This window comes from Amblyomma mixtum, chromosome 4, assembly GCF_055824585.1.
Source record: "Amblyomma mixtum isolate Tamu chromosome 4, ASM5582458v1, whole genome shotgun sequence".
NCBI lineage: Eukaryota > Metazoa > Arthropoda > Arachnida > Ixodida > Ixodidae > Amblyomma > Amblyomma mixtum.
In genome coordinates, this window is record NC_143015.1 from 158,050,910 (window position 1) to 158,078,754 (window position 27,845).

Genomic DNA, 27,845 nt, shown 5'->3' on the forward strand with positions numbered 1-27,845 from the left:
GTCTGATGATTTTATTATATTTTTTATTATTTTGTTGTTGCTGCTGTTCGCCTTTTCTTGTGCATTTCAGCTACGAACAAAACATTTTTGTATTATTTACATTTTTTTCACAATGTGATTGCAGTTATACTCCACGATGATTTAGTAATTTTTGACTGTGCTTTCTTTACTACATTTATCATTCACTGGCGATTCATACTCAGGTGTTTGCCGCTGCGATGCGCCAATCAGAATGTTCCCTCCCCGCGTACATTCCCTTATAAACTGTGTCTTTTGCCTGTACCCCATCACTCTGACGAAGGCCAGACCCTGGTCGAAACGTTATAATAAAGTTGTTGTTTTTCTACCGTGTGTCAACCGAATTACGTTTATATATATATATATATATATATATATATATATATATATATATATATATATATATATATATTGAAGCAGTCCAGGAGGCTTGAGCGCGGGTTTTTTCCGCCGCTGGCATTGCCGGCATGTCCGGACATAACGCCTCACACTGGAAGTAAGGTTGGGCCAGTAATAGTTCTCCCGGATTCGGGACAAGGTGCGTGTAACTCCAAGGTGGCCGGAAGTTGGTTCATCATGGCAGGCAAGGAGGACTTCATCCCGTAGATCAGACGGTATGACGAGCAGGTAAGTTGTCGGACTTGAAGTAGAGTTCTTTTTATAAAGCACTCCTCTCCGCAGGCAGAACGACGAAAGTGCACGAGCGAGGTATCGTGGAATTTCAGGGCAGCCACCTTCGAGATGATCGATGAGCAGACGCAGCTCGGCGTCGGCACGCTGTCTGGAAACGAGCTCAGACGTGCTGACCGCTCCAAGGAAGCTATCATCGTCGGTGGTGTCTTGTGGAGGAGGGTCGACGGGAGCGCGGGACAAGCTGTCAGCGTCGGTGTGTTTCCGGCCTGACTTGTAGGTGACGGTGAAATCGAATTCCTGCAGGCGTAATGCCCAACGTGCTAGGCGGCCGCAAGGGTCCTTTAAATTTTTCAGCCAGCACAGCGAGTGGTGGTCGGTGACGATACAAAACGGTCTGCCATACAGGTATGGGCGGAACTTAGCGGCGGCCCAGACTACCGCTGAACATTCTTTTTCCGTGGTAGAGTAGTTCAACTCAGCGCGTGACAGTGCGCGGCTGGCGTAGGCAATTACTTTGTCGACACCGCTTTGCCGCTGCACTAGAACGGCGCCAAGGCCGACGTTGCTCGCATCCGTGTGCACCTCTGTGTCGGCATCTTCGTCGAAATGTGCCAAGATGGGCGGTGATTGGAGTCGGCGTCGTAACTCGTCGAAGGCAGCCTGCTGTTCGTTGCCCAAGGAAAATGACGTGTCATCACGGGTTAGGAGCGTCAGAGGGCTGGCGAGCTGGGCGAAGTTTCTAATGAAGCGGCGATAATAGGAACACAGGCCCAGAAAGCGTCGGACTGCTTTTTTGTGGACGGGGACCGGAAAGGCAGCAACGGCAGCAAGCTTCTCTGGGTCAGCTCGGATTCCGTCAGCACTAAGGACGTGCCCGAGGAACTTCAATTCGGTGAAACCAAAGTGGCATTTTTCTGGTTTGAGGGAGAGGTTGGCGGATCGAACGGCTTCGAGGACAGTCCTGAGGCGGTGTAGATGTTCCGTGAACGTTGCGGAAAAAATGATGACATCATCAAGATAAACAAGGCAGGTCTGCCACTTCAAACCTGTTAGAACGGTGTCCACCATTCTTTGGAACGTGGCAGGAGCACAGCAGAGCCCGAATGGGAGGACGCGAAATTCATACAGCCCGTCCGGTGTGATGAAGGCGGTTTTCTCACGGTCCCTCTCATCAACTTCTATCTGCCAATAACCACTTCTGAGGTCGACCGAAGAGAAGTACTTGGCTTGACGAAGTAGGTCGAGGGAGTCGTCGATACGCGGGAGCGGATACACGTCTTTCTTGGTCACACTGTTCAGCTTCCTGTAGTCAACACAGAATCGTAGTGTCCCGTCTTTCTTTTTCACGAGCACGACAGGAGACGACCACGGACTGCTTGACGGTTGGATGACGCCGTCTGTGAGCATCTCTTCGACCTGTGTTTGGATAGCATCTCGCTCACGAGGGGACACACGATAGGGCTGCTGATGGATGGGTCGTGCTCCTTCATGCGTGATAATGCGGTGTTTAACTATCGACGTTTGTCGCACTTTAGACGACGACGTGAAACACGCACCAAACTCCCGCAAGAGGTCCTGGAGGTGCCTCTTTTCAGCGGGTGCAAGGCCTGGATTGATGTCTACGTTGGTGACCGCTTCGGTGTCAGCTCCAGGTGTGCCCTCCTCGCAAGGAAAGCATTCGGCCACTTCCTGAACATAGTCGACGTAAGCGATGGCTGTGCCACGAAACAGATGTCGATGCTCATTGCAGAAGTTGGTGACAAGGACCTCTGTACAACCGTCATGAAGGGATCCAAGGCCCCGTGCCACCGCAACTCCCTTAGTGAGTACGGGGGAGACATTAGGCTCGACAACCCGCAGTCCCCTATATATATATATATATATATATATATATATATATATATATATATATATATATATATATATATATATATATATATATATTGCCACATTCCTGGACATTCTCGTGGCGCCGTCTCCTGGCCGAACTGTCTCAACCGCCATCCTGGCTAGCCTTAGCCATGGTGGCGGGCGGGGCTTTTTCGTCGTCTCTTCTTCGGGTTCCGCTCGGGAGTTCGCTGCTACTTGGCGCTGTTCAGTAAAACGTGACCTGGCTGTCCCGACTGTATAGCCGTGACATATTTGGTGGAGGTGCTGGGTAACGTCCCATGTACACTGACTCTGAAGACACCTTTGAAGCCAGCCCTCAGTGTGTGGACACAACCCCCGTCCACAAAGCGAGCCGCCGCCTGCGAGGCCTACAGCCAGAGTTCAGCGGCCTGACAAAACCGGCAAGAGATATGACATCAACCACAGCTAGCCAGACCACTCAACATTTTGGAGCTGACACTCCCTTCGTATTTCACGCGCCCAGGTCACCGCCGACGTTCCACGGTGACAGGTTCGAGGATGTTGAAGACTGGTTGGCCAGTTTCGACCGTGTGGCAGCCTTCAACCAGTGGGACGGTGAGCGCAAGCTGAGGAACGTTTACTTCGCGCTAGAGGACTCGGCAAAGATCTGGTTCGAGAACCACGAGTCCTCTTTTGCCACCTGGGAGGTTTTTCGTCGCGAGCTGCTGGCGACATTCGGCAGCAGTGAACGAAAAGAGAAGGCGGAAGTCGCTCTGCACTCGAGATCGCAGCAGCCTAATGAGAGCGTCACCATGTTCGTTGAGGACATGATGCGCCTCTTCAGTCGAGCCGACCCTGCTATGGCCGAGGCAAAGAAAGTGCGGCACCTGATGCGGGGCGTTAAGGAGCAGCTGTTTGCTGGACTTGTCCGCGACCCTCCAAGGACAGTGGCCGATTTTACGAAGGAGGCAGTGAGTATGGAACGCTCCTTGCAGGAACGCGGTGCACAGTACGGCCGGCAGGCTAGTATGGCAGCCGCTCAAACCTGCCCGCCTACGACGCTGCCTCCTGAAGATCTTCGAGACCTTGTAAGGAGCATTGTTCGCGAAGAACTCGCGAAACTCCGCTTCGAAGCTCCACAGGCCAGCGTCGCCGCCCTGTCGGACGTGGTACGGGATGAAATCCGTCGAGTGGTGCAGCCAGCACCAGTTGTTCCGGAGCCGCAGCCGCAACCCTACATCATGACCTACAGCGAGGCACTTCGACGGCCTGCGGCAGTGGCACAAGCTTTTTCACCTGTGCCGGCTATGCAGTACCCACGTCCAACTGTGCCCACCACCGTGCCGCAGGAATTCCGGCCCGCCATGCGTAAAGCGGACATGTGGCGAACGCCGAGGAACCGGCCACTCTGCTACCACTGCGGTGAGCCCGGCCACATCCTGCGCCACTGCCCCTACCGTCGGATGGGTTTAAGGGGTTTCGCTTCAGACGCTCCTCGACCACGCTACGGCGAGCGACCCCAGGAGATTGAACAATACCTGACGTCCAACGTGCAGGCTCAGACCGTGCCGCGACGCCAGTCTCGATCCCCATCGCCCAGGAGACTCTCTTCTCCCAGCCGCCCGTCGACCTCTGGCGAATTCAGAGGCAGGTCCCCACGGCGGGAAAACTGAAGACGGCGTCCTCTGGGGGTAGGGCCGCCGCAGCTAGAAAGAAACAAGAGCCTCCACTCGACGATCTCCAGCGACGACGAGACCAACGACCACCTGACCCGACGAGCCCACCGCCGACGAAGAGCCAGCAGTTGGCTTCTACGGAAATTCCAGTAACCGCCGATAACTGTGAAGTAACCGCACTGGTAGATACCGGCGCTGATTTCTCTGTGATAAGCAGCCGGCTAGCCACGACCCTTAGAAAGGTTTTGACACCTTGGACTGGGCCCCAGATCCGCACAGCCGGCGGCCATGTTGTGACGCCGACCGGCGTTTGCACCTTACGAATTCAGATCCGCGGCGTCACTTTCCCCGGCTGCTTTGCTGTGCTTCCTGAGTGTTCTAAAGACCTGATTCTCGGTCTGGATTTCCTACAGGAATATGGGGCTGTCATCGACTTTAAGGAGCTGATCGTCTCGTTTGCCGCACACCGTACTGTTGGCGACGAACCGCAGCAACGCAGGACTAAGTTGCGGGTCTGCGATGATAACGTGGTGATTCCGTCGAGAACCACCATGCTAGTAACTGTGGAGTGCGATGACAGCGCCGGCACTCATGGCATCGCTGAAGCCAACATGTCACTGTTCCTGGGTCGGCAAGTGTGTGTAGCTCGCGGGCTTATAGAACTGAACAATAAGCGAGCCGAACTACTGATAACAAATTTCGGTTGTGAACCCCAACGTTTAGCGGCCAACACAACGATTGCTTATTTTGAAGAACTCGGGGAATGCGCCGGAGAGTACGCGTTGACAGGAACTACGAACTCCGTGGAATCAACGAATGCTCCGGTAAAACTCGACGTGAACCCGAATCTCCTGCCTAGTCAAAAACGCAACCTGCAGACTGTCATTGACTCTTTCCAGGACTGTTTTGCGTCAACCTCCAGAGTTAGGCAAACGCCGATAACAAAACATCGAATTATAGTTGATGAAAGCCAGAGACCATTACGCCAGTCGCCGTACCGGATATCTTCAAAGGAACGGGATGCAATTCGAAGGCAAGTTCAAGAAATGCTCCGCGACGATGTGATCCAGCCATCGAAGAGCCCGTGGGCGTCGCCTGTGGTCCTAGTTGCAAAGAAAGATGGGACCCTCCGGTTTTGTGTTGATTACCGACGTCTGAACAAAGTCACTAAGAAAGACGTTTATCCTTTGCCGCGCATTGATGACTCCCTAGACCGTCTGCGCCACGCCAGATACTTTTCATCACTCGATTTACGCAGCGGCTACTGGCAGATAGAGGTGGACGAACGTGACCGGGAGAAGACCGCATTTATTACCCCGGACGGTTTGTACGAATTCAGGGTGCTCCCCTTCGGCCTATGCTCAGCTCCGGCAACTTTCCAACGGATGATGGACACTGTGCTTTCTGATCTCAAATGGCAGTCGTGTCTTGTGTACCTGGATGATGTTGCCATCTTCTCCGACACTTTCGAAGAACACCTCAGCCGCTTACGCGCTGTTTTCGAAGCTATTCGTTCAGCTGGTCTCTCCCTTAAGCCCGAGAAATGTCACTTCGCTTTCCAGGAGCTGAAGTTTTTGGGCCACATTGTGAGCGCCAAGGGCGTTAGTCCAGACCCCGACAAGACTGCCGCCGTCGCTTCTTTTCCCATTCCTGCTGACAAGCGAAGTGTGCGCCGTTTTCTGGGTCTCTGCGCCTACTATCGGCGCTTTGTGAAGAATTTCTCCCGAATAGCTGAGCCCCTTACTCGCCTCACCAAAGATAACGAACCGTTCGTCTGGGGTCGGGAGCAACAACATGCCTTTGAAGAGCTACGCACGCGTCTTCAGAATACACCCATACTTGGGCACTTCGATGAGGCCGCTGACGCAGAACTGCACACAGACGCGAGTAACGTTGGCCTTGGTGCGGTACTTGTACAATGGCAGGATGGTGTCGAACGCGCAATCGCTTACGCAAGCCGCACGTTATCACGGTCTGAGGTGAACTATTCCACCACCGAAAAAGAATGTCTAGCTATTGTGTGGGCAGTAACGAAATTTCGACCCTATTTGTATGGCCGCCCTTTCCGAGTGGTGAGCGACCACCACTCGCTGTGTTGGTTGGCAAATCTCAAGGATCCCTCGGGGCGACTCGCACGCTGGAGCCTCCGACTGCAAGAATTTGATGTCACCATCGTGTATAAATCAGGGCAAAAGCACAGTGATGCAGACTGTTTGTCCCGTGCCCCACTTCCTGCCAGTCCCGTGGACCTCGATGACGATTCCCTTTTCCTTGGGGTCATTTCCGCGTCCACCCTGGCTCACCGCCAACGAGACGACATTGAATTACGGTCCCTGATTGACTATCTCGAAGGAAGCGCTCAGACTCCGCCCCGCATCTTTTCACGCGGCCTGTCATCATTCTGCTTACGGGAGGGTATCCTGTACTAAAAGAACTATAGGTCGACGGAGCCTGCCTATCTGCTCGTTATCCCTAATGCCTTTCGCGATGAAGTCTTGCAGGCGTCCCACGATGATCCTTCCTCTGGTCACCTTGGTTTCTCCCGAACGTTGGCCCGCATCCGGCAAAAATATTACTGGCCCAAGCTCGCGGAGGTTGTGAAACGCTACGTCCGAACTTATATATATATATATATATATATATATATATATATATATATATATTGTGGGGTACCATGTTGCCCCTCGCCCGCCGGATGCACCCTTCTCTCTCTCGTGGCCTACCGCGGCTCTTCCTCTGGCGGCCCCCGACATGGCGGCCCCGACTAGGCGCAGCGGTGGAGGGAGCGGAGGGGAGGCGCCCGCGACTACGCGTCGTCACGTGGGCAGCCCTCCTTACCCACCCCTCTCGGTTTCGGCGGCCGCGCGGGCCGCGCGCACGGGCACAGTCTGATGGAGAGTTGACAGCGAGCCCTGAGAGAGAGCGGACGCGGCACCAGCGGCGGCCCAGGTGACCTGAACTGCTCTGTGCCTGTCTCCTGTGCCTGTGTCCTGTGCCTGTTGCCTGCCGCTGCTGCCTGCGCGCGACCGAGTAAAGACATTGGGAGATCCCAATTAAAGGTTCTGCCTGCGGGCTTATTCCTCGGAGGTGTGTTCTTCGCGGCCACAGGTGTGGTCGAGCTAGCGGAGTGGCGTTGGCCCGGAGTTCAGGGTCCGAACCGTGCCAGTAACCCCACAATATATATATATATATATATATATATATATATATATATATATATATATATATATATATATATATATATATATATATATATCTTTTCTAATCGGTTAGGTTTAAGCGATAACATATTCAATAATATTCTAAATTCATCAACACCACAAAAAAAAATAAAGTAATTAAAAAAAATTCCCCTGTGCCCCTTGGTTTCTGTGGCTGTTGGCTTCTGTCATATATATATATATATATATATATATATATATATATATATATATATACTTTGTGTTGTTTTCACAATAAATCTGTTGATAATCAGCGTCTCTCTGTTGTGCCTGTGCTCTGTTGAGGCGAAATGAATACATACCAACCCTACCCAAATTTCTTCTGTACTCAACCTTTGCAAAGCCCGTACGACGCGCGATACTTAGCACATTTAGGCTTTTTAACCGATTGATTTATTCGGAAGTTTCAACATTAGGCGTTGTAGATATTCTAGAGAGGAGCGAAATACAGCTTGCTGCTTTCATCCAAGGAATTCCTTAGAGTTGTATAAAATGTTGAGAGGGAGGGAGGTTCAATAATGGATATGAAAAGATTTTTAACGTTGAAAAAAAACCGCCTTGCTGCAAAACGCGCGCGTGAAGGTTTATGAAATGCTTTCGAACGCAAACGAAAATACTATGCGTGAAATTATTGGAGGCTTTCTTTGCGTATACACACAGCCGCGTTTTTATATGTGAGTAGGTCTCGAGGAAGCGTCCTCTGGCAGCTCCGAAAAAGAGACTCGTACAAACACGATGATTCTGGATTTGTTCCAGGCGTACGCAGCAGGACACGCAGCCCATTTGCTTGACGAGTCCAAGGTGACACCGAAGTAAGCGGCAGTCACTCGAAGCCACGCTGTTGATTTGGCTGAAGGGAGTGTCCGGTTTTCAAAGTGTCGCTGAAGGAAACACCCATTCCGGTCGCCTCAAGCGAATCAGCATAGGATTCAGCAGAGAGAGCACTATATACAGGGTGTTTCGCCTAAGACATTACACATATTTTTTAAAGGGCAACTGCAGCACTTTTTTGAGAATTTCGAGATATTCAAGGATTCAAATCTATGTAGGCTGCAGACAAAGTTTGCCATGTCGCTGAAGGAAACACCCATTCCGGTCGCCTCAAGCGAACCAGAATAGGCTTCAGCAGAGAGAGCTATATACATGGCGTTTCGCCTAAGACATTACACATATTTTTTAAAGGGCAACTGCAGCACTTTTTTGAGAATTTCGAGATATTCAAGGATTCAAATGTATATAGGCTGCAGACAAAGTATGGCAAGTGTTTTTGCGCAAGCATTTAAAATCGATGATTGAATTTTGCGCTTCTCCTCAATGCACCGAAGGAGTGCAGAGAAACTCAGCGTGACGTCACGGAAGGTATGATTTCAAACTACCGCTGTCGCCAGAACACCCTGCCCTGACTCGTTAAACGCTGCCGAACAAGTCTCGGCAGGGTTTGCCTTCCGTGGCGTTGGTTTTTTTTCTTTCAAAGCAGGCGTTTGTGCGTTGTAAATGTACCGATACCTTCGATGACGTCATCATGCCCCCCCCCCCCCACTGGGCGTTGTGAGCTGTGGAGAAGCTTGAAGGGCATCCGTATTTGAATCGGCGATTACTTCACTATTTCAAGTGCTAGCCCAAAAAGACTTCGCATGCTTTACCTGCAGCTTCCACACACTCGACCCTCTTAAGCTCGTTGATTTCTAAACCGTATGCAGTTTCCCTTTAAATAGGCTTTTTGAGTCAGAAAAGCGCTTTTTTTTCGGCATAGCATTGTCACTGGTGAAGTACATCAGAATACAACAAAGGCGTGCTAACTAGCACGCTGGTTAACTAATATTGAATGGTTATCTTTTTAACTATTACTGTTAGGCTGCTTAATTATTGAGAGTAGTGTAGCCAACCGCAAGTAATATCCATATCAGCTTTTAGAATTTCGAAAACGCGGTTACCCTCCCCACTGTGGCATGACAAATTTTGGCTACGTCGCGCTAAAATACATGCGCTTTCGAGAACCTTCCAGGGAAAGCAACTCTTCCAGTGCGCGTAACTTGTCGAAATAGCCAAAGTTTGTGTGGCTGGAGCGCCGAGGGTAACCGCATTTTGGAAATTTAAAAAAAAACTGATACGCATATTATTAACGGCGGGGAACACATACGAGGTCAGTTAGAAAAGTATCCGACCTTTGGCCGTAGAAAAAAAACTTGCATAACTGGAGCGTTCCAAACCTATACCTTCAATGTAGTCTACTTGGGACTCCACACACTTCTCCCAGCGGTGCTGCTATTTTGGGAAGTATTCCGAAAAGGCCCCTTTCGGAATGGAGTTTAGCTCAGCTGTCGTTGCAGCCATAATGTCCTCTCTTGTCTGAAATCGCGCTCCTTTCAATGGCCTTTTGATTTTGGAAACCAGCCAGAAATCGCAGGGGCCATATCAGGAGAGTAAGGAGTCTGTTGAACTACAGGAGTCTGGTTTTTCGCCAAAAAATCTGATTCGAGTGCGAGGAATGTGCAGGAGCATTGGCGCGATGGGTGCGCCAATTTCCTGTTGACCTCAACTCCGGGTTCTTGCGCCGCAAAGCATCGCGTAGGCAACAAAGGTCATCCCTGTAGCACTCTTTGGTCATTGTTTGACCCTGTGGAGTGCGTACTCGTGGTCTGCCACACAGAGGGTGTGAAAGAAAGCAGTAAGCATCACTTTCACATTGCTGCGCACTTGGCGGGCCTTCTGAAGTCTTGGTGATTGATTGATTGATTGATTGAAAACATCTTTATTTATTCAGTATTTTCAGAACATGTGGGTGGGCCGCCTAGTCCGGTAGTCCATTGGCTGCTGCTGCTGCGGTGGCCCTCCCCACCAGCCAGTGCTGACGGTCAGGATCATCGCTGAGCAGAATAGCCTCCCACTGCTCCTCCGAGGGGTTGGGAATGGGGTCAAGTAAGGGATTAAATTGGCATGCCCACACCATACGGTAGAGGTTAGCTACCTCTCCACAGTGTGGGCACTGCGGAGAGCATAGTGTAGGGTACCACAGGTGTAATTTAGCTGGTGTTGGGTATGTGTTGGTTTGTAGTCTCCTAAGGGTGTTCTCTTCTAACTTACTGAGGGATTTGTGTGGTGTTGGGTACTCCTTTCTGGCTGTTCTGTATGGCGCGAGATTGTCAGCATACACTGCTAAACCTATCAGGTCACGGCACCCTTCATGGTCATCAGGGGGAGACGCCCGGTATAGAAGAGCTCGGGCATGCCTGTGAGCGGCTTCGTTTCCTCCTGGTAGTTCCAGGTGACCGGGAAACCAGATGATTGAGGCTTGGTTGGGTGGATGCTTAGTCAGCAATGACAACCCTGACTTATGAATTAATCCGTAATTGAAGTTGCGACAGGCGTTCTGGGAATCAGTGAGCACAACGGCGTTGGGGTTATATGCTACAGCTAATGCAATAGCTGCCTCCTCTGCGTGAGTGGGGTTAGATGTTTTCACCGAGGCGCAGTTCACCATCGATCCTGAAGGCGTTGAGACTACAATAGTCATGACTCCATTCTGTGGTCCTGCTGCGTCCACGTAAAGGGTGTTAGTCTGCTTGTCCCATTTCTTCTGCAGGGCTTCCCCTCTTGCCTTCCTCCTTTCGATGTTATATGCGGGATGCATATTCCGCGGAATGGGGTGCACGTTGATGCGTCTTCTCACGTCGCGTGGGACCTCTTCCCTTTGGTCAATTGAATAGGGTTGATTAACATGGATCTTCTCGAGCAGTTCTCTGCCGGGTGTTGTGAGTGCGAGCCTATTGAGTTGTGAGAGCCATTGTGCTTCCCACATCTCTTTGAGGGTATTATGTACTCCTAGAGCCATGAGCTTGGCCGTTGGCGTGGAGTTCGGTAGCCCCAGTGCCGTCTTGTAGGCGTTCCTAATGAGTGTCTCCAACTTTTCAATTTCCGACCTGGAGAGGTTAAGGAATGCCGTCCCGTACATTATCCGCGAGATCACGAAAGCTTGCACTAAGCGGATGGTGTCCCTTTCCTTCATGCCATGGTGTTTATTTCTGATACGATGTATCATCCGGAGGATTTGCTCGGTGGATGTTGTAAGCTTCTTCATTGTGGTGGTGTTCTGTCGCCCCTGCGGGATATACTGCCCTAGGATCTTGATCTCCGTGGGTTTCTGTACTGGGTGGCTCTCTATATACACCGAGATGTTCTGCGCTAGGGGTGTCCTCGGGTTCTTCAGAATTATCAGACTTTTCCGGCGCACACTGGAGGCCTCTCTCTCTGGCGTACCGGGCCACCGTGTCCGCTGCTGCTTGAAGACGCTCCTCGATCTCGGCGTCACTCCCCGAGTTGCACCAGACAGTGATATCATCCGCATACAATGTGTGTTTGATGCCGGGAATTTCGGAAAGAAGGCCTGGTAGATCTTTCATAGCCAAGTTGAACAAGAGGGGTGACAGTACCGCCCCTTGCGGAGTTCCCCTCGGGCCTAGAGTGATGGGATCTGATTTTATTCCACTGAAGTTTATAGTGGCTTGCCTGGCTGATAAGAAGTTTTTGATATAGTTGTAGGTTCTTGCGCCACAGTTGGTATCGGCGAGGCTTTGCAGGATATTTTTATGTAGAACGTTATCGAACGCTCCTTTCAAATCTAGTGCCAGGATGGCCCTTGTCTGTGACTTGGGAGGTGTCTCAAGGAGGTCTTTGTACAAATACAATAGGGCGTCCTGTGTTGAAAGGTGAGGGCGAAAGCCGAATTGAGTGTTAGGTAGGAGGTTGTTATCTTCTAAGTATCTACTCAGTCTCGTGTTGATGACCCTCTCTATGAGTTTCCCCAAACACGAGGTCAGCGATATCGGCCTTAGATTATCCAGTTTAAGGGGTTTGTTCGGCTTCGGAATGAACCGAACCTCGGCTGTCTTCCAGGATATTGGTAACGTTCCAGTAGCCCAATGCTGCTCGTTGAAGCATTCCACCAGCGAGATGATGGTGTCATCGCTGAGGTTAAATAAGAGCTTCGCTGTTATCTGATCCGGACCTAGAGCTGCATTTTTTCCCATGGCCGCGATTTCTGCTTTGATTTCTTCTTTCGTGAGTGGGATGTCCAGCTCGGGATTCGGCAGCCCAGAATACTCCGGCTGTTCCACGACTTGGTCCGTGCACAGATACCTGGTCTTGAGCTTTTGAAGTCTTGGTGACGTGGAATGCTTCCACTGTGACGACGGGGATCTGGTTTCCGGGTCGTACCTGTACACCCAAGACTCGTCACCAGTTATTATGATGTTGATGAAGTCGGGGTCACTGTTTGAGGAATCCAGCATGTCCTGTGAGACTTCAACACGAAGCTGCTTTTGCTCCACCGTGAGCAGCTTCGGCACAAATTTCGCCGCAACTCTCTCCATGGCCAAATCTTCGGTGATAATGGAATGTGCGGCAAAATTGCTCATGTCCACCTCTTCCTCAATTTCTCGGATAGTCACGCGACAGTCCCGCATCACCACAGCGTTCAGTTCGGCAATGACCTGGTCATTTCGGCATGTTGATGGCCGATTGGAGCGTGGCTCGCTCTCCACCGATGTGCGGCCATCTTTAAATCAATTGTACCACTGCTTAATCTGTGTGCTGCTCATAGCATCGTCACCGAAAGCCGTCTGAATATTCCGAATGGTTTCCACTTGGCTGTCGCCCAGTTTATGGCAAAATTTGATGCAGTAGCGCTGCTCCTGTCACTCCGCCATTTTCCTTGCAATAAAAAACCGACGAGAGCACTGCGCACCGCCTCACTCAAATGCTGCGTCCTAGCGACTGACGCTATCGACAGGCCGGAAAATATTCGTACATGCGCACGAAGGTTCAAGGTCACGTGATGCAAGCGCGCTTGTTCCATATTCATCAGGTGTTCGCAAAAAAAATATAAAGTCGGATACTTTTCTAACAGACCTCGTACATCAATACTTAAGGAGCTTAACAGTGTTAATAAAATGTTAACTATTCAGTTTTAGTAAACCAACCTGCTGTTAGCACGTCTGATCGTGTTTCTCATGTACTACACCTCTTGCTATGGCGAAAAAAGCTCTCTTCTAACTCAAAAAAAAACTTTTTTTTTTAACTTGTATGAGGTCTTGGGTGAACCCTGTATATACCCTGTATGTCGCGTTGAGTGCAGCGGTCTAGTCCGCGGGCTAAACGTTTATAAGAATCACAATATTGGCCTTCGCGGAATACGTACAGGCGCTTTAATTTTCAATATCATCCAATATAACACCATATTCCCCAGCGTAATTTTGTGTACTGGGTGCAGACAATCTAGAAAAAAAAATTGGATGGGACATTAAGCTCCGCCTTAAGGGTATGACGCGATAGACGGATTGGTTAATGCCCGTATAAGCGTAATTTATCATTCTCTAATTAGCATTCATAGCACCCTTGGAGTCCTCATACCACTCTTGAAATGACGAGGCTTCGACAGACGACGTGACGCCGACATTTTCGCCAAGCTCCACTGGTACACTGCTGTCGCAACGAGCACATTTTTTGTCAACCAAAAGTGGAAACCTAGGATCTATAAACCGGTTTTGGAGTACATATTGCAATTTACCTTACTTGTGTGCACTTCCAGAAGGAATAATAATACATAACTGCATATACACAAGCGAATTCTATCTTTGCCGGTCTGATGTGACACATGGAGTGTCATGCACGTGTGGTCAGACGAGAACATGCTAAACTGGGTCATCTATCAACTTAAAAAGACATAAATGGAGAATAGCTACTAAAAAATTGAAACCGGCTTTAGCAGTGTGTTTCCCCTTCAATCCCTACATCATCTATTGCACGTGGAACAGAGAGAACCTAAAAACAACCTAGAATCCAACTCGGCTTTCCTTTCAGCTGCTGGCTTCGCTATTGTTGCGACCTTCCGGCGCGACGGTCAAGGACGGGGTCACCCTACCGCCCATTAGTGTTCTTTTTTTGTGTGCCCTCTCCCACTTGTCGTTTTCCGCCACATGTCCTTCTGAGCCGGGGAGCGCCTGGGGGGGCGTTTGGAGGCTCGCGTTCTGGTCTTCCGAAGTAATCAGTTAGGAGCCGTGCCGGCTCACCCAAAGCGGAAGCTCTTTGTGTGAGCGCGGGCGCCGATGCCCCCCCAAAGGTGCCGCGGTTGGAAGGGGCTTTGGACAGCGTGGGGAGGGCCAGTTGTACTCCGGACGCCGAACGACGAGCAGCTAGCTTCGCTGACTGCTCGAGCGTTCCTTGAGATGTGCAGTTGCTTGCTATTGATTCTTTGTATTTAACATGTAAATAAATTCACCGAGTTAAGTTTCAACGACTGGATCAAGTCTGATCATTCAAGATTAGGCCAACGAATAGCGGCAGCTACGCATAGTTACAACAGCTATAGAAAGCACACGGTGTGATGGAACCCGTTTAAATTGACTTGTATTCGGCGTCAACCTATGATCTGGTAAAACTTGGACCTTCGCTGATTATTTAGACTTATACGTAGTTCAACACAGGCTACTACATGCGGAAAAAGAACGTCAATCTCTCTGGTGTCATTTTTTTCGTCTCTCCCTAGTAGTCTGGGTAGCACTAGTTTACTTCAAAACTGTAATATAGATTTCTCACGAAAGAAAAATGATAAGTGGTGGCCTAGATAAGGTACGCTATTGTGGGGTGCCAGAAAATGTCTTACTTAGGAGATCAATGATCTTTTTTCCTTTATTTTTTTTTCTGAACAAAGATCCCAGTTTCAGAGTAAGACAGCGTGACACAGACGGCCGAAGGAATAAAAAAAAAAGTTGATCTGTGCCGTGTCGATTTTTTTTCGCATTTCTGTGGCCATCTGAGTTGTTCTACATTACCTGAAAGCTGTGATCCCAGTTTCGCAAGGAGGCAAAAACGCAGCACAGGTAATCGGCTCAATATTAATTAATTAATTAATGGTTTCACTCTGGTCCTTTGTATACGACCGGCATTTGCCAATACGTTACCAATATTGGGGCAATTACCTGTGTTGGGTGCATTGATCAGGTACCCAGTTCATGGTAGATAACAGCGTATGAATGCAAAAGACAGACAAGGAACGGCGAAGGCAAGTGCTTACTCGCAGCTGAAACTTTATTCCCGAAGGCACACGTATTAAGAGGAAGCATTGCAACAGAAAACAAACAGAAAAATTCTGAGGACTAATACGATTCTCCATAACACGAAATTTGAGCGAGGCTGTGCAGTGTCTCAGGCTCTGTAGACTTATTGTTTTCGTTTGCTGGGTCGCCGACACACCTGGTGACGATATTAGTTCGATAGCAGTATTAGTTGAAGTAGACGACGATGTGCAGTGCACAGCGTGTGAGAATGTGTATATAGCTCGATAGCAGTTTTAGTAGAAAAATACTATGTGCACTGCACAGCGCGAGTCTGTGTTGCAGTTTAACACGAGGGGTGATCAGCTGCGGCGTTAGCCTAGTGCTCTCAGTCCCTGTAGGCTCATTGTTTTGATTTGCTGGGTCGTCCGCACGTCTGGCGACAAGAATAGTTCACTAGTTGTATTAGTTGGTGAAGTCGACGATGTGCAATGCACACCTCTCGAGAATGTGCATGTTAGTCTGATAGCAGTATTAGTTGAAAAGACGACCATGTGCAATGCACCGCGCGAGATTGTGTTGCAGTTTAACACGAGGCGGGATCGGCTGTGGCGATAGCATAGTGCTCTCACGCAGTGGCCAGCGAAGCTAATCAGTTTGAATCCCAGTCACGGCAATGTATGTTTGCTTATTTATGGTCTGGCTCGGTTACACCGACGGCGAAGACGCGGCTCAACCCACGAGCGGGTGCTTGAGAGCTGCGCTCCAAAAACCTCCAAAAGCTACAATCTCCCAGCAGCAGATGTCAGAAAACAATCAACAGATGCGCCAAGCACAGTTATTACTCACACCCGAAAGAAGATGCTAAAAATTCGCATTCCATATTTGTTAACCCCATTGGGGTTAAGTGATAGTCAGTCACAATATCAGTCATGAATGCGAATATTATGTTACTACAAGGAAATACGAGCATAAAAAGTAAAAACGTTTCTTGTTGATTCGCAGGACGTATTGAGAGGAGCCAAATAATATTCCAATTATTAGCGACGCTTTACAAATCGTTTCCTACTTTATTTGTACAACAGTTTCTCTCTTCCTTAAAGGCGTACGCCGAAACGCGCTGCACCTCTTCAGGCAGATATCAGTGGGCACAGCACGCGTTGGGATGTTTGATGAACAAGGCAGCACTGTCTTAAGAATTGTGCGCCTCCTCCGTTGCAGACTTGGGCTTGCAGTGCGCGATTCCACCGGTCTCGAAGTGGGTGTTTGGGTCGTCTAGCACACACTCGTGGCCGCTGCTGCACACGTCGAAGAAGTACGAGTTGCACTCCTCGCCAGGGCACTGCACGAGAGGTATGCAAAGCGGGGATGGAGGAAAGAAAGCAATGCGAAAATTCCTTGAGGTCACGTGACCATGTCAGACACGTCAGTAGCCACGTAAGAAGTATCCACAGCGGAGAGTTGACCATGACTCTCGCAGCGGAACACTGGTGCCCGGGAATTGAATGGAGATTACGCAACTGGCACTGCGGATTGTCAGCGCTAGCTACCATTTGATGATGATATCGCACAGAAAGATGCAACACGCGTGGGGCTTCTCGCGCTCCTCCCGCCGGTCACATCCGGCTGCACGGACACGAAATGACCACGAACAAAAAGATTGCGAGGGCACTTTGGCAACTAAACTGTTGAGAGGCGAAAGCCGAGAACATTATGCCGTGACGACTTCCGGTGGATGGGACGTCACACCGTCCCCGTGCCTACATCGCTACCCAAATTATACATCTTCCGGGGATCATAAGTGTTAATTACGCTTAATTACACATTTTCCCATCTACTTTGGCACAAATCCGGCGTTTTCCCGCCCATTCTGAGACAATTTTCACTATGCCATGACGACTTCCGGTGGATGTGACGTCACACCGCCCCCGTGGTTATATCGACGTCCGCGCTATTTCAACGCAATTTTCACATTTTTGGCTATAGTTGATTAACTAATTAATCTACAGTCATAAAGCTTAGCTTCTCGCTTGATTTTTTTGTCCTCTATCTGAAGAAGCCATTCGTTTTCTCTTATCTTTTTTGTTTCCCGAGTTAACACGAGTTAAACGCTGCCAAAGGTGGTGACACCCTTTGCTAACGGACGACAGTATGAGCCATTAAAGGCTTTCGCCTTAATAAAACTATTGCCCGTGTGGTAGTCTAGTCAAGTAAATGTCAAAGTATTTATTCAGACAACTGAATGGAACAGTTGCCTAGGGCGTAGTCCAAAAGGCAAATGGATGCCTGACAAAACAGCGCACTTTTTCGCGCCCTTACAAAAATTTTTCTAGGCCATCTATAGACTATCCGTGGACTTTTACGAATAGAATTTATAGACTATAGACTCTCAAACACAGTTTAAAGAGGGAAAGAAGGGTTGGAGGGCTGACTGCTAACTGTCGGTCGAGCTCACACACTAAGCCATCGACTGCTAACTTCCGAATACTCGCAATCCGCCTTCTTCGCATGGCTCCTCTTCGCATGCGTGCCTCACATCCTCGAGCTCCACTGGTTGAAAACAAGCCACCGGCTTTCAATGCGCATGCGCAATTCATGTTAGTGGCAGGCGCGTGCGACAGATGGCGGGAGCTGTCAAGCACACACGGGCCACTTCGCAGGCGCAGGTGCAGTTCGCGCCTTGTGGAACGGGACCGCGCCAGTGTCGCCCACATGCGTTTGCTTTCTACTGGTTTTCCAAAAGACGCCACATCTCGCGAAAAAGGCGGATTGGTCGTGGTCGGATTTTTAATCATCGCTACCGAACTAGCAAGATTAAAGAGCGTTGAATGGGTTGTGGTGAAGACCAGGGAGAGAGAGAGATTTCTTTAATGAAAAATGAAGATTTTAGCCAGCGTGAATATTCGCTGACATGCTGCGCTGCGTACGGGAGGGGACAATGGAGTCAATTTGTAAGTAAGGGGGTAGAAAAGAGTGCGGTCATTGAAAAGGTTCACTGCATGATGACTTCTTTGGATGAGACCGAAGTCAAGTTCGGAACATGTACAGCGGGGTGATCAAGTGTTCGGGCAATTTAGAGTTTGTCTAAAACACCAATAACATCTAAATATGCAAACAAGAAAATATATCATTGCACGTCGCTGCTGTCTGTAGCAGCCTAAAGGACCTGATATAGAGTCCACTGTGAGTGGCACTTGGGTGACGGACTGCGTGCATTGTTCATAGTGCGCAATGTTCGTTGGCGTACGCTGGACATTAGAAGTGAATATGAAGGGCAGTCTCAATTCAGCCGCAGTTGCCACAATAAGAACGGTCTGCTTTCTTTAAAGGGTATCGTAGACTGTTCGTAAATGCGACATTAAGACGGAGCTGATGATAAACTGTTTCTAAATCACGCGGAAGCCTGGATGGTAGTCTTGATGCAGTCCGGCACACATGTTCGGAATCCGCGCGACTCACCTTGTCGCAGATGTCACAGCAGTTGCAAAAGTCCTTGTGAGCTCCGCATGCGCACTCTCTTTTGGAGCAATCATCCTTGTTACATGTCACCCGACTGCAGTCTGGAATCTGAGTGGCAGAGGCGCTGGAATGGAGATGTAATGCTATTTTTACCTCCCCCGGTATCAAGCGGCAGGGACACGTACACGGAAGACTCGGGTGCCGCGATTTTTTAGCGTGCGTTGGCAACCATCGTGGACTGTCCATTTCTGAAGAAATGAAGATAGGTTCGCTTCTCACAGCTTCATTTTACACTGTATTACAGCTTATTCGACACATTGCTTAGACAAAAAAAAATGACTAAATAGATACCGGGGCGCAGAAAAAGAAACAGGTTGGCAGTCAGCGCCTTGTATGTAAGGCCCGTTTCTTCTTTTCTGCCGCTCTTTAATTTGGAGCCCCGTTTCTACCGCGATAGCATTGCACTTCTGTTCGGCGCCAACTCTAGTGCTTGTGGGGCGATAATTTCCCATTGGTTGGAAAGGGCTGTGACGTCTCTACCCCATTCCTCGTTGGACTTCAGGATTGTGACGTCATTCCTCTACCACCACGTAGTGCCTCTGAAGAAAGAAAAGCAAGCAAGCAAAGAAAAGCCGCACCTCTTCTGATCTGCTCCCTAACTTCGTGAAGGCAGTCGCTGCCCTACCATGGCCCGCGCTCATCATTAAGGGTGTGACGCGATAGCTAATAGGTTAATGTCCATGTATGCACAACTGGTCTTTCTTTACTTCATATTCATAGATCCCTGGTAGTACTCATACCCCTCCTGGCGCAGTGGTGCAGCGGTTAAGGCATGCGCAACTGCTCTGCGATGGCAGGTGATGCCATCGGTGGAGCATGTGTCATTCGTTGACCCGAGCAAACTCGTGCGATCAATCATTAATTTAAAGGCCACCTGCCAGGTCTCATGAGGACGCAGTCTTTTACGCGTACCATCGAGTGTTAACACACACACACACACATAAACACACACATACTCTCACAAAGACGCACACACACACACATGCCACATAAATGAACGCTCACACACTCTTACACACACGCATACACACACACACACACGCACACTTACACATGCACACTCACACACACACACGTGCGTGCATTCACACGCACACTCACACACACACGCACACACACATGCACACTCTTACACTCACACACACACTCACGCGCGCGCACATTCTCACGCACACACACACGCGGTTTCGCTCAATGAAGCTAGTAAGGCGTAATTACGCCTTAAAAAACATTGTCTCTGTCTGTGAAGTGGCATGGACAGGGAACCTCAGGCCGCTGAAGGAATCCGTTAACGCTATCTCGTCATACCCTTCAGGTTGGGCTGAAAAGCTACCCCGATTTTTTTTTTTATCGCTTCACGGTGCAGGCTTCTGTTATTTGGCGCTCTGATACACTACACATTTCTTTCTAACAGAATGACGGGCTGAAATAAATGGAAAATAGCGAGAAATTATAAGAATCAAGAAAGAGAGGTGGGATTGAACGAAATAACAAAGAATGACGCGAGAAAGAGAAGGCAGAATAAAGTTTTTGTGCGACATTTACAATAATAAAACAGGAATTAATAAAAGCCTCTATTTACGGCAACCTCACTACGTTTCGAGTAGAAGGGACAATACCATGAAATTTAGAGGGTATAACTGCCGGATTAATACATTTAAATATTCATTTTTTTTCCAACACAATAAGTGACTGGAACCTGCTGTCTAATGAAGTGTTTGAGAGCGGGAATTTCCAGGCCGCAATTGACCATGCAATATTCTGATTATGCTGTTATCAGTGTTGGTTCTGCGTCTCGGATGCAATTAGAATGCCTTTATCTTTTTGGAAGTTGTTAACTTTTTTCTGTAACTTTACTTTGTTTTGTTCTCTTGTGCTGTATTGAATTTTACTGTTAATGTACTTACCCCCCCCCCCTCCCCCTACAATAATGCCTCTCAAGGGGCTGTAGGTACCTTGAATAAATAAATAAAGAAAGAAAAGTATAGAGGCTAAGGAAAGGAAAGACCGGAACTGTACTTAACGAGACGAACGTGCAAAGTGATCAAAAGATCTCGCTGCCAATTATGTTGCGTTTGTTTTTGTCAGTTTTCTATTTCCGTTTTAACATGTGTAAAAAAAAGAAAGTGTTGAAAGCCTGCCACTACGGCACCTCTTCCTCTCTTTCTTCTTTCACTCCCACCTTCCTCCCTTCCCTTTCGGCGCGGTTCAGGTGTCCACCAAAATATGTGAGACAGATACTGCGCCATGTCCTTTCCTCAAATACTGATTTACCAATTTACCATTATTGCAAACGGATGGTTGCACTCTGGTCCTGTGTAAGATTGGCCTTTGCCAATGCGTTTCAAATATTGGGCCAATTACCTGCGCTGCTTTGTACCGTTCTCGTTCGTTCCGTGGATGTCCCCCTTCGCCCTTACCTGAAAACGACCACCACCGCAATGAACAAGAGAGACATCAGAGCAGCCTTCATCTTGTACCTGAAAGGAAGAATTTCTCTTTTCCCTATTCGCACCCAAAATTCAAGCAAACAAATGCAATGCTTGCAGTTATTGAAACTTTAATATGACACATAACTAGGAACTAGCGGTACCAGAAAAAGTTTTCTGATCCAGGGTGTCGAATGTCATGTCAATGCATCGTTTTTGTATGTATAGTACGGTTCACTCTTAAAGGGAACACGCGATCGCGTGGCATCCGCGCTTCTCGAAGCCCTGCTGCTTAGATGCGACGAGAATGGAAGGCATGAGGTGCATGCGTGGAGAAACCAGCCGCCATGTTTACTGCGCATGGGTCTGGTGCCGACCATTCCCACAAGTTCTCGGCGGCAGTGCTCCGCGAACCGCGGAAGTCAGGCGATCGCATGTTCCCTTTAACAGTGGACCGTGCTGTACAGTCACACTCGATATTAACTGCAATGCACTGGCGGCGACTACAGTACAGTTTTGGCTTCACAGCAATTGAAGAGGCAGCAGTATTGACTGCTGAAAGCGCTACCCTTTTGATCGTAGCTAGAAGCATGAATTGTAGACGGGCTTCTTTTAACTCCGCTAGCACTTCTAAAATGATCTGCGCCCTTTCGCGACCACCACCAAATGTCATCAGCAGTTCAGCGCCATCTAGACCGCCGTATACCAAAGCAGTGATACAAAAATACGCCATACCTAAATGACCCTATCCAACTCTTGCGCGAGACATTTTTATCGATCGTACTAGATAAAAGGCATCGCAGTTATCCCAATTTCAGCAAACTCTTTAAAAAAATTTCTTAACCATATTGTGCACAGAGGCGAAATATTGGGGATAGAAGTCCCGAATATCGGACATGCTGTCGTTTCTTGCCCCTTATCCGCCTTTTTCGCAAGATATAGGGCTTTCTTGCGAATGCGCTAAAATTCGTTGGCTACACAGAAATATTGATGAAAACGAATGAACGTGGGCACCGCAGGTGCGATCCGGTCCCACGAGTCGCCAAATGAGTCTTCAAAGGGGCAAGAATGTGCTTGACAGCTGCCGCCACCTGTCGTTTGCACCTGTCACTAACACAAAGTGCGCATGCGCAGTAGAATATGCCGGTTTGTTTTTAACTAGTTAAGTTTGAGGGCGAGAGGCGCGCATGTACGCAGACCGGCCGTGTGAAAAAAGGGAATTACAGAATTGCTGACTGCTTTGTCTTTGCGAAAACAAAAGATAGCATTAAGCAGCAGTTACTCGAGTTCGGTTTCTGTTACATCTTTCGTATCCTCTTTTTTTTGCTTGTTTCTTTAATCACATTCTTGGAATAACCTGTGAAATGTTATTGTGTGCAGGGGACTGTGGTGTGTGTTGCATTGTCCCTTGTGAAACAGGTACCAGAGTTTCAGGACCACATCTACCGTATGAAAGAGTTTGTCGAGAAAATTCTTTGTTTCTGAACAGCCAGAAGTTAGTTTTAATGTTGTGTTTCAAAAAAAAAAATCTCATCAAGCTTTCTTATAGATATACCTTGGATAATCAAATTAGCAGAAATGAATCAGGTTAGAAATATCTGGGCATCATTTTTCCCCAGCTTATTATAGAGTAACCTAAAAAATGTGTCCTTGGAAGTAAAACAAACTTCATGTAAGGCGTATGTGCGGCCTATATTAGAGTCGGCCTGCCGTGTGCGGGACACGTTTCAACGTGTATATATTGATGCAGTTGAACGTATAGTAGCAATATGAAAAGCTCAGCACTAGGAGCACGAACCATATGGAATGGGATCTCCGTTGGTATCCTTTAAAATAACGGAGGAGAAATCTAAGACCTATATGTTCTTAAGCATTTATTACTATCAAGAAGCAATTAGTGTCTCAGATTACTTTTCAGCAACCGCATTATGTTTCTTCTCGGAAATATCATGTGTTGAAGGTTCGGCCGTACAACTGCCGCACAAATTTGTTTATACATTCAATTTTTTATGTGCCATTAGCGACTGGAACTTTTTACCGCAAGATGTGGCTTGTCGCAATATTGCGAAGTTGTTTCATGAAGTTTTGTACGCTCCCCACCCGCTATAATGTCTTATTGGTGCTGCCGGCCTTACTGGAACAAACATTTGTAAAGAAATGGATCATTTATAGTAAATGCATTACTACGTCGGGCAATTACATATTAGTGTAACTTATGCATGTCTCAATACAATGAAAAATAGTAGGTGTACTGAAGCACACCGATGAATTGTATGGAAAAATTCAAAATTATTTCGGTTCCTTGCCGAGGTAGCACTTCACCCGTTCAAATTTTAACCTCTGTTTCAAGGGACAGACAGCTTTGACAGTGAAAGATGTCACTTCATGGTTTCCGAGCCTTCGGCAGCTGGCCCCTTCACTTCGCCTTGGGTAATATGTTAGGAAAAGACGTTTATCTATTACTGGAAGGTACACTCTAAAAAAAGCTAGTTGCGGTTACTACATTTTGGGGTAGCAACAACCGTCACATATACGACTACCTAGGTAGTGACTGTACGTAGTAACTGCAAGGCAATAACATTTACTACCTGCTGTTTAGTTGAAAATGTCTAGTCTTACTTTCCTTTGAGCCCCTGGAATAAAGAGTAATTTTGTTCGCATGTTGTCTTTTATTAACATTTATTCATTTTATTTAGGCAAACTGCTCTAGCCTGTTGAGAGGCTGTAGTAAGGGCTGGAACACAGCACACATGTCGCTGACAATGACCACTCTCTTCACTTATTAAAAAAAATTAGATCGTATATCCGAAAAAACACCCCAAAAGAGAAAACTTTGAACATGGATGCATCTTGCAGCAAAACGAAAAGGAAAAATGAGCACAAGTCAGGCACAGTAGCTTGGGATTGGTGAAAAAGTGCAATTAAGAAATCAAACTAAAGAATAAAACACAATAGGGGCTGCGTATATATTGTATTGAAAACAAAAAAACAGTGCTATCAATTTTATTAGATTTGTTGCTATTTAGAAAACCCTTTTCATCATATAAAAGCATCAGACATTGAGTAGCCATGTCACCAGGAATGTTAGTATACATATATGTGCATATTCCGATTACCCATTTCCAAATCACGGTAGTACTGAATACTACCAGGGTTATAATGAGGTAATACAAGTTTAGTAACTGCCAAAAAACGTAGTAACAGTAGAAATCACTGCTTTGTTACAACTTAATTTTCTTCTGAGGTAGTAACAAGATCGTAGGAGCATAGTACATAGGTAGTGAGGGTTAAAAAAATGTTGTAACAGCAGCCGTTACTACGTTTTCACTACCTTTTTTTCTAAAAGTGTATGCTATTTTTTTCTTTTCGAGGAACAAGTTAGAACGTGACAGTTTTGAATTCTGCGATTTGTGTAACGTGCATGAAATGAAAGCCAAAGCTAAACTAATTTAGCCGTTTCTAAATTCGGGTTTGAGGATAATCTGCATAGATGTGATATGGATTGCTGGTTTGTTTTAAAGAAGCAGCTTAAAATAGCGCTCTTTTCGGGTTTCTTAAAGTCGAGGATAAACTGGATATCAAAGATTTCTTACCTCTGAAAATAAGCGCCCCGTGGCGGTAGATGCGATGCAAATCTGTCACCCAGTGACACAAAGCGCTGCGCGCCAAAGGATTCCAAGCTTCCTTCGCTACGACCACGTTTTTATACTAAGTGGCCGGACGGAAGGGCCTTTGGCAGCAACAGCCAGAAAACTCGTATACAAACAGGCACGCGTGAGCTGGCGTTGTTCCAGACGTCCGAAGCAGGCCACGTCCAAGGTGACGCCGAAGTAAGACAAGCAGCGGTCACTTGACCCGACGCCGTTGATACCGCCGAAGGTGGTGTCAGATTTAGAAACAGATGGCGCCGCGGCAGGAAACACCAGTCGCTTGCAGCGAGGCAGAAGCGGCTTCAGCAGCCACAAATATTTTTCTTGCATATATATGTTTAGAAAAAACTTATTTACATAGTTACCCATTCCAAGGTTGCTAGATACATTGACATTTACAAGAACACATGACACTAAGCATGTAAGGCGAGCTAATTAAAGAGGTACCATAAACATCTTTAATACCCGTTCCACACGCTCACAAGAAATGGCAGTAAATGCTTAAGGCCTTAAGTTTGTTAATGCCATTATTTTCGGAGTTGGTGCTACACGTCCACATTTAATCCCATTATCGAAAGTGACGATGACAATAACGCTTGCAAGGTAGTCAAAAGTTTCATGTGAATATAAACATTGCTAATGAGCACAATATATGGGAAATGTTGTTCAAATGTAATATAAAAACGAATTTCCAGAAAATATGATTGTTCCTGCTTTACAAGTTGAAAAAGTAGCCATAAACTCGCATGTCAGCACCCGAGTCGAGAGTACCTGTCGATAAGGTTGGTTAAAATGGCGCTCTTCGCATCGAAAATGTGGCATAGATGTCTCATCTGACTGAAAGTTAGGAATTAACGATTTCCTACTGGTTAGGAAGTTGTTACTAACAAAGCTACATGCTTTTCTGCGTGTGGAATGGGAACGAGAGTACGCATTGCACGGTCGAATGAGTTGTGGCGAACTCAGTAGGTCGCGAATGCCAGTAAGGCTAATGCCATTAAATTTATGCGTGTGGCACCACACGAATGTCATTAAAACTTAAGGCAGTAAGCCCTTAATGGCATTAAATCTCTCCATGTGGCACGGGTATAAGAAACTAACATAAATTGCTCGTGGCCGATGTAAAACAAGATTGAATACCTATTGACAGAATAGTGAAAAGGCAATAATTTCAGAAGGGTATATGCTTGGGCTTGTTGGTTCATAACTGCAAGGTGAAAAACGTAGCGCAAAGAGACGAGAAATCATAGAAGCGGAATGGATATCACTTTTGAAAGATGATTGTGTTAGTACCCCCTCTATATCATTTATGGCGAAAGAGCTCGCATATCTGGCTGATACGCTTTGCTAGCTCATGGTTTGACGGCGTGTTGGTCGTGATGTCGTTATAAAACCACCTTTCTTTCTGAAATAAACCATTGTTGGAAGTTAGCGCCGTGTGTTGTCCGTCTTTCTGTGTCCTCGTCTCTTTGCGCTACGTTTTTCACCTTGCAGCAATAATTTGACACTGAAAAGGAGACCTTAGCACCAGTTTGACCTAAAAACCAGAGCAGAAAAAACAGAAGACGACCGTTGTTTACAGAAATGAATGGGCATGACCATTGCCGGAGAGACACTTATTCACCCAAGAAAAAGAGTTCCTCGGACAAAAAACTTATCAGCTCCCGTCGGAGAATGCCGAGAATTGGCCACACAGCGCGGCGTCGAAAGCCACCAGCGACCGCGGCGCATCGACTGCGCCATAAATAGTATGTTTCCATTTAGTATTTTAGAGCAGCGTTAGCACCAATACTCGCATTACTCAGGGTCGCGTTAGTATACAACACAAGGTCATTCAAGTGCGACCAATGGGCGGTACCATTGGTACACCGATTGTGGACAACCTAACTGGCGTAGAATGTTTGCCGTGGTATCAAACGTTCCAGCGTGTTACGGAGCATACGAATACTAGTCGAATCGAAGGGTATATTATCACAGGGATTCGCAGCGACGACCTTTGGTTCCCCAAACCGTGACTTGTTGAAGCTTCAAACGCTCATTACAGCCAAGCTAATTGACGTAGGTCATTCGAAGTGCGGTGCAACGATTTGCCTTCTTGTGCTCCATGCGTTTCGATCAAAAAATAGATATCCGGGTATAACGAAAAATTTGTACCGGATATAGCGGATGGCTAATGACGCAATATTCGTTCGATATTGCTAACGCTCGATACTCATAAGCTGCCTCAACGTTTTTTTTTTTTTTCAGCATCTTCGGACTGCATAGTAATACATAATTACATGTACAAAAACAAATGTTATTACCACTGCTACGGTGCGGTGCATATAATTTTTTGCAAGAGTGGGCGCTGCCACAACTGGCCTATGCAACGATGTAAACGGCGCAGGAAAACAAATTTTAATTGAAACCGTCTGTTGTGACTCCTCTCTACATAACCAACTGTTGCGCGCATACGAGGGCGCCTAAGATTAGTTTGCAAAGCAAGTGGTACTTCCATTGGGCTCATTTCTATTCAGTCTCGTGTTTCTGGTTGCGTGCCAAGTTTCGCTCTGGCCGCAGACGCCTCGGTTCTTTCCAGGCAGCATGTGTGTTGCCAAAGGAGTGATGGAGTGTTTTTAAATTGCTCCGTTTTCCGCGTGAATCACACAGAGCTCCCGCACGAACTTTCGCAAAAAAAAACAAAAAATAATAACTATGTCATTGCGATGCGGGGTTCTTATTAACAGTAATAATAGTTTGGTTTATTAGGGTTTAACGCCCCAAAACAACTCAGGCTATGAGGGACGCCGTAGTGAAG

The 27,845-nt window shown here is 47.5% G+C and overlaps 2 protein-coding genes across 2 annotated transcripts in view; one reads left to right on the forward strand and one right to left on the reverse strand.

The window, feature by feature from the left end:
* LOC149348949 (lysosomal alpha-mannosidase-like) overlaps window positions 1-27,845 on the forward strand; it is a 278,443-nt gene that overhangs the window by 194,471 nt on the left and 56,127 nt on the right. The gene's annotated exons all lie outside the window — the stretch shown is intronic.
* LOC149348962 (uncharacterized) lies at window positions 15,489-25,156 on the reverse strand. Its single transcript, XM_089541053.1, has 4 exons — window positions 24,992-25,156; window positions 21,390-21,449; window positions 18,910-19,033; window positions 15,489-16,792 (listed from the first exon to the last, which is right to left on the reverse strand). The coding sequence occupies exons 2-4, from the start codon at window positions 21,440-21,442 to the stop codon at window positions 16,643-16,645; spliced, it is 327 nt and encodes a 108-aa protein (XP_089397179.1). The 5' UTR covers window positions 21,443-21,449; window positions 24,992-25,156; the 3' UTR covers window positions 15,489-16,642.

What these genes read in the sequence shown, in the direction of transcription:
- LOC149348962 (XM_089541053.1), bottom strand. Translation starts at nt 21,442, where the DNA reads ATGAAGGCTGCTCTGATGTCTCTCTTGTTCATTGCGGTGGTGGTCGTT. An exon ending in GCGGTGGTGGTCGTTTTCAG is followed by an intron (nt 19,034 to 21,389) that starts GTAAGGGCGAAG and finishes TCTCCATTCCAG; the next exon opens with CGCCTCTGCCACTCAGATTC. An exon ending in GCTGTGACATCTGCGACAAG is followed by an intron (nt 16,793 to 18,909) that starts GTGAGTCGCGCG and finishes CCTCTCGTGCAG; the next exon opens with TGCCCTGGCGAGGAGTGCAA.